The sequence below is a fragment of the Stegostoma tigrinum genome, chromosome 24 (assembly GCF_030684315.1).
Source record: "Stegostoma tigrinum isolate sSteTig4 chromosome 24, sSteTig4.hap1, whole genome shotgun sequence".
Taxonomy (NCBI): domain Eukaryota; kingdom Metazoa; phylum Chordata; class Chondrichthyes; order Orectolobiformes; family Stegostomatidae; genus Stegostoma; species Stegostoma tigrinum.
In genome coordinates this window covers 38,525,674-38,537,709 of record NC_081377.1, presented here as the reverse complement: position 1 = coordinate 38,537,709, position 12,036 = coordinate 38,525,674, and the positions used below count along the sequence as shown (strand labels likewise).

Below are 12,036 nucleotides of genomic sequence, written 5' to 3'. Positions count from 1 at the left end.
AACTGGAATATCACGTCCATTTCTAGGCACCACACTGCAGGAAGGACATGACTGTTTTAGGGAGAGTTCAGAAGAGATTTACCTGAATGGTGCCAGAAATGAGGAACTTGAGCCATGTGGATAGATTGGAGAAACCTCTATTTTAGGCAGAATAATCAAAGATGTGAAAGTGACATTAACATGAAGTGTTTATATCAAGCAACGGGCCTACAACAAAGGAGCACTGATTAACAAATGGAATAGTAGACATGGGAGAAAAATTTTACAATAAGGATATTTATGATTTAATATTTAGCTCTACTTGATAGAATGTTGGCTGTAGAGTAGCCTTTCAAGAGGAATTGCATAAATATTTGAATGAGTGAAGAATTACAGAGATACAGGGAAGGAGAAGGACCATCTGTATTTCATTGACATTTGTATTTGTATTTCTTGGTTCTTTGAAATTGCCAGTGCAGATTTTGATGAGTTAAATGGTTCTGTTTTGTGCTGTGTGATTCCATGATCATTACTGCTTATACTCCATACACATAACTGCAAGCGTTTGAATACCATTTCATCTGTTATTTCTGTTTATTTTTGTTATTCATGGAATGAAGGCATCGCTAGCTGGGTGAGCATTTATTGCCCATCCCATTAAAAGTCACCCACATTGCAATGGATCTGGAGTCACATGTAAGCCAGACCAGGTAATGATGGCATCTTCCTTCCCTAAGGGGCATTAGTGAACCAGATTTTTATTTTCTGACAATTGACAACAGAGTCATGGTCATCGTTAGGCCCTCGTGCCAGATTTACATTACTTTCAAATTCTGCCATATGGGAGCAGGATTTGAATCCTGGTCCCCAGAAATGACCTGGGTCTCTGGGTTAGCAGCCTAGCGATAATCCGAGTAAACTGCCACCTCCCTTCAATTGATTAAATATTTAAAGTTAAATTTAAATGTTGGTCATGTGGAACACATTTGATGGACTTTGTGTTTAAAGTTTTGGTTTTCAAGCCTGTAATGATGCTCAAGTGTTTGTTTATGTTTGTTCCAGATATTACCTGTGTCTTCAGTTGCGTCAGGACATAGTTACTGGATGTCTGCCGTGTTCATTTGTTACCCTGGCCCTGCTGGGATCATACACTGTTCAGTCAGAGCTGGGTGAATATGACCCAGAGTTACATGGAACAAATTATGTTAGTGAGTTTAGGTTGGCCCCAAATCAAACAAAGGAATTGGAAGAGAAAATTATGGAACTTCATAAAACACACAGGTATGTATTCTTATTTGACAAAAAATACTGTTTACGCCAATATTTTATAATTTGCATGTCAGAGCACAGGGGTTAACAATTCCAGTGATTGTAGAAAAATAATCTCCACTAGCACATCTTGGAGAAATTAAACCATTATGTAAGGTAGGAATATGACTATTTTACCAACGTGTCATCTCCCATCTTGACAATTAATAATGTCTGCAATTTTGGTGTGCTATCAGAACTCACTATTAGTGAGTTTCATGTTTTTATATCATACCAGAATGTTGATAAGAAAGTGAAGGTAATCACCTGAAAACTCTGAATTACATATTATGATGTAAAAGTAAAAGAGCTTTAATTTATATAATGCCTTTTAAGATCTTGCGATGCCCAAATTACTACACAGGAATTGAAATACTTTAAAAAGGTAATTATTATTGTAATATAGAAAATGTAGCAGCCAATTGTGTTGAAGATTCCATGAAAAATAAAATGCCAGCAGGAAAACTTTTCTCGTACTGGTGATTGAGAGAGAAATATTAGCAAGGGTTCCAGTGGCACTCTTCTGCTCTTACTCGTTTAATGTGTAACATCTATTTTGAATGTTCACCTGCAATGGCAGATGGTAACTTGGTTTGGCAACTCATCTGAAAGATGGTACCAGTACAGTCAAGAGGTTCCTGTATACTGCATTGTTAATCTAGATTATGGGCTCAGTTCATGGAAGTGACACCTTCATCAGAGTCCGATGATTGTGGGGACATGTATACTACCACTGATGTTAAAATTTTATAAATGATGTTCAGCTTTTATTATGTGAATCAAGTTAATTTTCTATCCACTTTGTATAAGTGACTATTGTTTTTCAACTGTGAATCAATTTTCTGGTTTCCAAAAGATGCCTATTAATCAACTGGCTGATACATTTATAGAATGGTACCACTTTGAAGCAATTGTTAACTTTTTTAAGATGGTCTGTCTATTACTACTTGTACATCTGTCTTGGACTGCATCCTGTTTTCCCTTTCTCTTCCCATGGTTGGCAACATTTATAATGGTTTGGAACTAACTGCAAGTTTTTTTTGGGCATAGTGGGTCTTGTTCATAACCAATTTGGCTTTACACCCATGTTAAATAATCAAATTTTAAATTGAGAGCTAACCCCTACATTTGCAGATGCTGTACTTAATAAATACGTTTGCTTTGTATGTATTTAGCTTATTAGTTTAATCTTATGTTTCTAGTTCTTTGTGGACATATTCATAGCTTAAGAGTATAAAAGTTTTTTTTTGCTCTTAAGCAGTCACTATTTAATTCATTTGCTGTCAGTTTTTAAGCATGCTGCTTTTCCCAAAGAATAGTTATGCTAATTCCTAACTCTAATGATGAGGTGATTTCACGCATATCCCATTACTTCTGTGTCCTTAATTCACAATAGCAGTTGCAGACTGCTACATATTACCTATCACTTTTACCTATAAACTTAACACACTAATCAGAGGAGTGTTTTCAATTAATGTTATCAAAAGAAAAAAGAAGCATTAAAATATCTTGATGTCAGAAAACCTTGCTTCCTCCTCTCATTGCCTTTTTAACAATTCTTTCTTTATTTCCTTGAATGTTTTTGCAATACGCTGAATGCATTTTATGGGTTCTGGTCACCTTCGGGTGCTTTGTCAGATTGACTGAGTATTCTTGGCATGTGCATCTAGACTGTTGGCATTAGTGAGCATGCATTTTCCAGACAAAAATGTGGCCGGTATTGTATTCCCTAAACCAAATGCGCTGAGATCAGTTTTAACATCCCTCATATTACCTTCTGATATCAACGACTTCAACACAGACTATAGGTGATATTGGGTTTCTTTCTGTTTTACAATACAGTTATTCATTACCTAAACCAAATCATCAGGGGAAATGATCATATGTTGATGATCTTATAATGCCTACTGCTGACCTATTTATTGATTAGTGAGTTTCATAGTATTGTTGCTGTAATGCTGCTATGAATAACTATCATAGCCAATTCTTTGAATTCAGAGACTTTAAACACATTGCTGTCTAGTGTTATTAGTGCTTCCCTTCAAGTACAAATAAATTTGAGAACAATGTATGGTTAAATCAGAGTTTGACATTTTTCAGAAGTTGCTAGCAGTTTGCAGTTTTTAGTTAACATTTGAAAGGTTTGACTATTAATGTGCCCTGTTTTTGGCTTTTGATAATATTTTATTTTAGAGCTATGACTCCAGCACAAGCAGATTTGCAATTCTTGGAGAATGCAAAGAAACTTTCAATGTATGGTGTGGACTTTCATCCCGCTAAGGTACAAAGTCTGTTTTTATTTGTAATTCTTCAACCACTGTTAAACCTAATACTCGGCTATTTTTATAAAATGTACTTGGCTTTTTAATCTATATGGTTTAGTTCAGCCAGTTTCAACATGTATCTCTGACTTCCTGTCTGTTGTATCTAAAAGTTTGTAGCTAGTAGCATAAAATATTATAAATCAGCCTTGTTATGAATTATTGCTTGAATATATTGGGTCTCAACTTCTACTTCCTTCATCTTCTGACTTTAACTAGTTTTATATAAGAATAGAATTAGCAGCAGAAAAGCACTAGTTTTATAAACGTATTGATATGCAGAAATCTAACTTTCAGTTGCAGGTGTTTAGTTTAACAACTGCAATAGTTTATCAAATAAACAAACTATGTTTACATGCAATCATAACCTTTTTCTAATGTTTGTTATTTGAATGAATATTCAATTGGGATTAGTAATCGTCAAACTCTATTAAATCCTTTCAGGTCCGTAAGTGGAACTGCATCTGCCATTTGCGTTTTCATTTAATGTTTATTAGATGTAAACAATCAATAAAAAGATATGCAATTTTGAGATATTTTGTTGTAAGCAGTGGTTACAGGATTTTAACTTGTTATATGTATTGCTGTCGCCTTACTTTGAATCGGTGCTAAATGATAACGTAAAGAGAAGTAACAGTATATCATGCACAGGCAGAATATTCTTACAAAAATGGATAAACTTTAAATTTGCAGATAATGTAACAAAAGAGTAAATTACGTGTTTCGCTAACTGACTTGGAGCCATTGTTCAAATGATGCTCCTTTCTCATTGCTGCTGCTGCTGCTGCTGCTGCTGCTGCTGATCAATGTGTTTAGACGCTGTTTCGGGGGGAAAAGACTGGCACTCTTCCACATGTCTGGTAGTTGTGCTTAAGTCTATTTAAATCTGATTTCACTTCAACATTTTATTTATCCTTTTAAGTGTTTAAAAAATGTATAACAAGGTAAACAGGAGCCATTTGCTCCTGAGCATGTTTACGTTTTAGAGGATTTTGTTTACGGAACTTACTTGAAGTGGATCCATATCTTACAAGAGATGGAGGTGACATTAAAGATATATTTTAAATTCAGTTAACAATTCGTTCTATATATGACTTCTGGCCAGTTTTTTTTAAAATGGTGATGTACCTGAGTTTGTGAATGCAGAGAAGGAGTGCTTATATGTTTTTCATGTCAGTGAGCTATGTATGCCCAATTATAACCTCTTACACAGCTGCTCCTCCTTTTACCTCACTGTTGGTTGCAGGACATCTTGCCACACACTCAAGAACACCCTCCTTAAATCCTCCTACCTCTCAACTTCTTTTAAAAATTTCATAGCCTGACTTTTCAACCAAGCTTTCTGTTTCACTTTCTAACCTCTCCTTCCAATGCTTCACCTTTGTTTTTGGAATCCCTTGGAATATTTTTAAATGTAAAGATGCTTTATACATTTATTTTTAAATGTGATAGTGGTTTTTCTCTAAATCTGTAATTACTAATGTTTTGGTGGCAGTGCAAGATGTCTGCCTGTTTATGGAAAATACATTTTCTGTGGTTCTTATACAATAATCGTCTTTGCATAATCAAACATGCAATGCTCTTGGTGTGAATAAAGTATTTATGTCTCCCAGAAAAAGTGTTCCACAGAGCTGTAATCACAGACGAGAGCAATAAGAAAGGGAGGTGGTTGCATAAGTGGTGATAAACATAGGATTATTGTAAATGACCAAAATTTAAACTTTTAAACAATAACTAAGAGAAAGCCTTGTATTTTCTGTCCCTTTATGATGTAGCAGATTGTAATACTTTACCATCTTTAAATTGTATACGTATGTGGGTGATCTCTACATCTGTGTGAGATGAAAACTAAACCTCAGGTTTCTTCCGTTTATGAAGAAGTTCCTGGTTTTAACTTTACCCTGGATATTCATCACTGAACTTTTTCAGCCCAGTTGCTAATACTCATTTCCATGTTGCCTGGCTATTTAATGTCCTCTTAATCTATGATATCATGTTTTATGTAAACAAACCCAAACCAGATCACCACAGGGAGGGGTGAGGAATAAGAAGCTGTGCTTTAAGTGAACGTTTTCTAATTGATTTTTTTTCCTGCATTTGTTAACATAGGTTCAACATCAAGTGGTTATTCATCTATTTCTACCTCGTTGCTTTTCTTTAACATGTTTGAGTAGGACCTTTAGGAAGTAACAGAATAACTTTATGGCTGTTCAACAAGAAGCAGAGTTTCAATGACTGAAATTGTGCTACAGTTTTTATGTTTGGATATTTTTGTTTCTGTTGGCATTACTACAGAATCTGCATTTTAGTTCTGTTTCACTTAGAGGGAAACACTTGTATTTATCCAGTTTGATTAGGATCAAAACATGTTGAAATGATGGTACCTTGCTGGTGTTGTGTTGTGATTGTTTAGTACTTCAGGTGATTCATAATCCCTTTACCATGTAAGAAGCTTTTATCCATTGAATCCCAGTGACATTTATAAACGCACTGCTTTTCCGTACTGGAAATAAGTAACATGTAGTTTTTTTTTGTTGCATAGTATAATTAACAGGATGTGAAGCCATTCTAGTCAGAGCAAGATAAATGTGGCAAAGGTCAGTTGGAGAACTATTTTATGTCTTCTGGAAAATCTGTGTAATGGATGCTAATTGGCTATGTATCGGTGGACAGAGTTGAGTTTCACAACTGAAATTTATACTATGTTCCTTTGAGGGCTTGTGACTCTTCAAATTTGTCAATTTTACTCCCACTAATTTTAAAATGGTTTACTAGTCATATTCCACTCCAACATTATAGTTCTCTTCTTTCATTGCCCTTCTCAACACTGCTCTCTTACCTATCCCACCTGTCAGTGTAAGGTGCTCGATGTGTTTGTCTGGAAAGCAAGCAACAAGTTAAATATTTAAAAGCACCCTTGCTATAAAGTGACAAGCCAAGATGCTTTGCAGGATAATTATAAAACAATTTACAGTATCAGGCCACCTAAAATGAGGTTAGGAAAGACTACCTAAGGCCCAAGGGGGGATTTGTGTCTTTAAAGGAGGTGAGAAAGAGAGATGGGGAGATGTGGCTGGGGAGAGGGAATTAAGGAGCTTTGGGCATAGGCAACTAAAGACATGGCCATCAATGATGGAGGGATTTAAATTTGAGTGAAGAAGAAGCCAAAATTGAAGGAGGGACAAGCCCATGAGGGATTTAAAACCAAGGATGAGAATGACAAAATTGAATATTTTCCAGACTGGAAGCTGATGTAAGTCAGATAGCCCATTGGTGTTGTGTGATTGTGATTGGTGAAAATTAAGATAAGGACAGCAGAAGTTTTGGATGAATTCACGTTTATTTAGGGTGGATGATTGGAGGCCAGCCAGGGTATTATTCAAATTAGCAAATTTACGGGCAGAATTGTAGGGATAAGAATAGGTGGTCTTTTGATGGAGCTAGTATGTATTCAGAAGCTCAGTTTATGATGAAATACAATACCAAGGTTGCAAGGAAGGGAGTCAATGACAAGAAAATGGAGTTCACGATTGGGGCCAAAGATCATATCTTTGGTCTTCTAAGTATTTGATTGGAATTTCTGTTCAACTACTAAAGGCAAAGAGTTTTGGGATATAAAGTGCTAGAACATAGAACTGTAATTAGCTTGTGAGAATTTTGGAGCAGTGCATGAGTTATTCTTGAGATTATTAAAACATAGGTGAAGTAGTGATTTTTTTTTTCCCTTGGTCGTCTTGGTACTAACACACTACCTAATAACTCTGGATAGTCTGCAGTCCTGAAATGAACTGTAGTAAACACTACAATTTTTAAATGTTTTCTAGTACTGTGATGTTATTTAATTTTGCCATCCCTTGCAAATCTAAATATCTAATCTAAGTTATCATATTGTTTCCATTAGATAAATACTGTGGTCTTTTGAATACTTTGAGGAATTTTTGTGGTCTATCACCTTGCGTGCCAATGCATTACTATTTCTATAGAGTGAATTGTTTCTTAAATGGATCTGTGCAATAAAAAGGTACATTCTAGCTTTTAAAGGAAGTAAAAGTGAGAGTGAAAAATTTAAGGTGGTGTTCTTGCATCTGTTTAATTGGGTTTACCAACTATGATAGTCATATATTGGGGCAACATCTTCTAAAGAGCAAAATATTGTTTCATTGCACTTTTTTGAATAGCACAGTTACATAATGTTGCCCCCTCGTACTATTTAGTAGGAAAACTAAATCAGAATTTTCTTTCTGACTGGACATGCTTTTGGCTTTCATTAATCTTTTAATTCTCTTGTCTTTAGGACTTAGAAGGAGTGGACATCATGCTTGGGGTATGTTCAGGTGGTCTTCTTGTATACAAAGACAGGCTCAGGATCAACCGTTTTGCCTGGCCGAAAGTTCTCAAGATCTCATACAAACGCAGCAGCTTCTTCATTAAAATTCGTCCAGGCGAGGTATTTGTGTACTGACGTTCATCAGGAATTAGTTTTGGAAAAAAATTGTTCATTTTTCCTAAATTCAAATGTTTCAGTTTTTTTCAAAAATATCACCATGTATTTAGTGGTAGTAAACCAAGTGCTTCTTAAATGTACCTTCAAAGTAGAGGAGTTAGCAACAGTTTTATCTTAACTCAGAAATTCTGCTCGAATAGTGGCCATTGATGTCAATGGTAGCATTTAATCCCATTCCACATTATGTTGAGCTGGTGGTAGTGGGCCTTTGTCTTGGACTGTTGATTAACATTTTTGATACAATTAAGAGGTTTATTAGGTCATTTCATAGGGCTATTAAGCATTGCTCTTGTTTTGTGTGACGCTAGAGTTGTAGATGGGGCATTCCAGGTGTGGAAGAGTGTTTTCCACTTGTGAGGAATCAGATTGAACCACTTCAGTTTTCATAATGATCTAATACCTTGGTTACTTTTATTGATACAGTATTTTTGTTTTCAGGTTTTGTAAAATTGAAACCAAATTCACAAACTTAAGTGGTTTTGAATTTGTATTCTCTGGAATTTTGGTCCGGATTTCTCAATTACTAATCCAGCATAGTCTCCAAATAAACAAAATGTTAAAACGCTTTTCTACACTTCACTGTGCAGGTTTTGATAAGTGCTATATTGGATACTTGATTTAGTGTGAGGTAGGACATGGGTAGCAGAGAATGGATGATCTCCATTTTATAGAAAGTAGAATGTCGAAGGCTGGTCAGTGGTAAATTGAAATAGTCTGGTGAAGCACTGAGGCTCTGAATGGGGGTTTTGGCCGAAGGTAAATTGAAAAAGGGATGGAAGTGAATAAATGTTTATGTGCTAAAAATAAGTGGTCTTAGTGCAGACTTGTGGTTGAAAAGTCATTCTGTGTTGAATATGACGTGAAGGGTTCAAAACAGTTTGGTTCAGTCTTGGACAATTTCTCAAAGGCTTTGGCCTTACCAGTATTTAGTTGGATATTGAATGAAATATACAAACAAGTTTTCAGCATTTTAATGAGAAGAGAGGGAAAAATAAAGTGTGTGCAAATAAGGAATGTCATTGCTAGTTGAGATTCTGATCCATTCAAACAAATTGCAAGCAACACCAGCTCTGAAACAATTCAGTCTTTCCTTCTGCGAACTATTTGCATTGATTCATAGGCTTTTCAACTCAAGGGCACCGTAAAGCAGTTACCAGCCAACTAAGCACTTTTGCAACACAGTCACAACTGTGATGTAAGAAAAAGCAGTAGAAAAGTTTCTACACCACCAGCTTCCGCAGTTATAAGTTCACAACAATGCAGCTCAGAAACTGGAGGAGCAGCACCCCATATTCTGCCTTTTTGGAGCCTACAATCCAATGGTCTGAATGTGGACTTCATTAGTTTCAAAATCTCCCCACCTTGGCCTTAGCCATGACCAACCCCCCATCCCCCCTTCCCCGCCTCCTTGACCGTCTGTCTTCTCTTCCACCTATCTGCTCCTGACCAATCCCCAACGTCGCCTACCTGCACTCACCTATCACCATCCCACCTACCTTCCCCAGCTCCACCCCTCGGGTCTCTCTTTATTTCAGAAGTCCCTTCCCCCTCCCCCATTTCTAAAGAAAGGTCCTGACCCAAAATGTCAGCTTTCCTGCTCCTCTGATGCTGCCTAGCCTGTTGTGTTCCTCCAGCTCCACACTGTATTGTCTCTGACTTTAGCATTCAGAGTTCCTATTATCTCTGACATTTTTATAGTGTTTGGCCTTGAGTGGTCCAGTTTGATCAGTTAATTTTCAATAAGCCACAATTCCAATGGCCGGTATGTTACATCTCCAAATCCACATTATACTGTATAAACGTTACTGCTTCTATGTTTTGAATGTAGTGTGAGACTGTGTACGTGTGGCGCCATCTATCCTTTGATGGGAAAACATGAAAGCAGGTTACAAGTTTTGAAGGCTTTAGAAAATAATGTGACACTGTCTACTGTGGAATAAATATATCTACAAAAAAAAGACTTGTAATATTACACTTTATTTGTACGATTCTAATTTTCCCCATTATTCCCTTGTCAAAATTCTGGCAGATTTCAATTGGTGCAGACTGCCTTTTAATACTTATTTTTTCAAATGATTCTTCTTTTCATGCAGCAGATTGTCTTTGCATCTGTCTCTGGACTATTTGCCTGTTCGTCTTAGTGCTGTCTTTGGTGCTCATTCTGTATTTTTAATTGGAGTGGATGGGCAGCAAACAAGATTGGAAGTTTTGGCCCCATAATTTTATTTTTGTTCTCTTTGAAATCGCCAGCTGCATCAGCATTGCTTGTGAATGCAGAAGCCATTTGTTTTTATTAAAATGCTGATTTTGCTGAGAGCCACTTGTTGATTATTGATCAAAATTGTGCTCAGTAGCTTACAGCTACAAGCAAAATACTGTAAACCTGAGATTAAAATGATTGATCTAATTGAATTATTTTTAAGTTGATTAAATAGTTCCCTTTTTCCTCAGATGTACAGAGACCTTAAAATGAGAGCCAGGCAAAGAAGGGTAATGTTAAGAAATATGTTTTCCCTTTGACACTCAATGCTGTTATGATTGCTAGAACTCCACTGTGCTGTTAGCATTGGCCAAAAACTTAACTGGTACAGCCATAATTAATACTTTGATCGCAAAAGTGGCAAATAACCTGCCTCCCAACTCCCGAAAGCCTCGTCATCATCTCAGTGGACACAAGTTAGGAGTGCTATAGAATATTGCCTACTTGCCTGGATGAGTGCTGTTTCTATAACGCTGCAAAAGCTCAACACCATTAAGAATAAAGTAGTCATTTGATTGTCACCAAGGCTGTTTTAGCAGCATATTCCAAGCCAGTAACCTCTACCAACTACAAGAAAAAGGCTAGTATATGCATGGCAATACCACCAGCTGCAGGTCATGTATCATCTTGACATGGAACCATATTGCTACTCCTTCACTGTTGCTGAGTCAAAATTGGAAACAGTGACCACAATATTGTAGAAGTTAGCCTTCCGTTTGAGAGGGAGGAACTTGGATAGATAATGTCTGTTCTAAGGTCAAATAAGGATAATTAGAAAGGAATGAGAGCAGAGATGGCTATAGTGTACTACGAAAAGCATTTAGCTGCAAAGATTGTTGAAAAAATAGTCCATCGCTCACAGTAAAGCCATATTTTAGGGAGGGGATAAGCCAATCATGGTTAATGAGGGAAATTAAGAATAGCATCAGATTGTATTATTTTGTTTCAAAGTGTCAAAGATAAGTGGTAAGTCAGAGGATTGCACACGTTTTAGAAACCAACAAAAGATTACCACAAATAATAAAGAGGGAGAAAATAAACTTTAAGGTTAAACTTGCAAGTAATATCAAGATGGACACCAAGCGCTTCTTGAAATTTATATAAAGAAAGAGAGAGAAGCCAAAGCGACATAGGCTCTTTAAAGGAGGTGGCTGGCTGGGAAAATGTAATGAGGAACCAGGAAGTGGCACAGGGGTTGAATGAACTCTCTGCATCATTCTTCACAGTAGAAGTCCTGAATAGCAGTCAAAGATAACTAAATTTCAAGTGGCAAAAGGAGGAAATAAATACATTAACTATCATTGGAGCAAAAGTGCTAGGGAATCAAATGAGGCTAAAGATTCATCGGTCTCTTGTACCTGATGGGATGTATCCTAGGATATTAAAAGAAATAGCGACAGATAGTGAACCTTCCAAGACTCCTTAGTTTCTGGAAAATCCCAGAAGACTGGAGAACTGGCAATATAATATCTTTAGATATAAAGGGAAGGAGGCAGAAAATGGTAAGGAGAGATTAGTTACCTTAACACTTACTGTTGGGAAAATTTTAAAGTTCATAATAAAGGCTGTAACAGCAGAACTTTTGGAAATACATAACATAATCAAATAGAGTCAGTATGCCTTCATGAAGGGGAAATCATGCTTGACAAATTCACAAGAATTCT

The 12,036-nt window shown here is 36.4% G+C and overlaps 1 protein-coding gene across 16 annotated transcripts in view; it reads left to right on the top strand.

Moving 5' to 3' along the window:
• epb41a (erythrocyte membrane protein band 4.1a) overlaps positions 1-12,036 on the top strand; it is a 175,183-nt gene that overhangs the window by 88,348 nt on the left and 74,799 nt on the right. For all 16 annotated transcript variants that reach the window (XM_059654380.1, XM_059654382.1, XM_059654381.1 and 13 more), the window contains 3 exons: positions 1,042-1,260; positions 3,481-3,568; positions 7,903-8,055. In XM_059654380.1, coding sequence (XP_059510363.1) covers positions 1,042-1,260; positions 3,481-3,568; positions 7,903-8,055 — 460 coding nt within the window. The remainder of the gene's footprint in view (positions 1-1,041; positions 1,261-3,480; positions 3,569-7,902; positions 8,056-12,036) is intronic.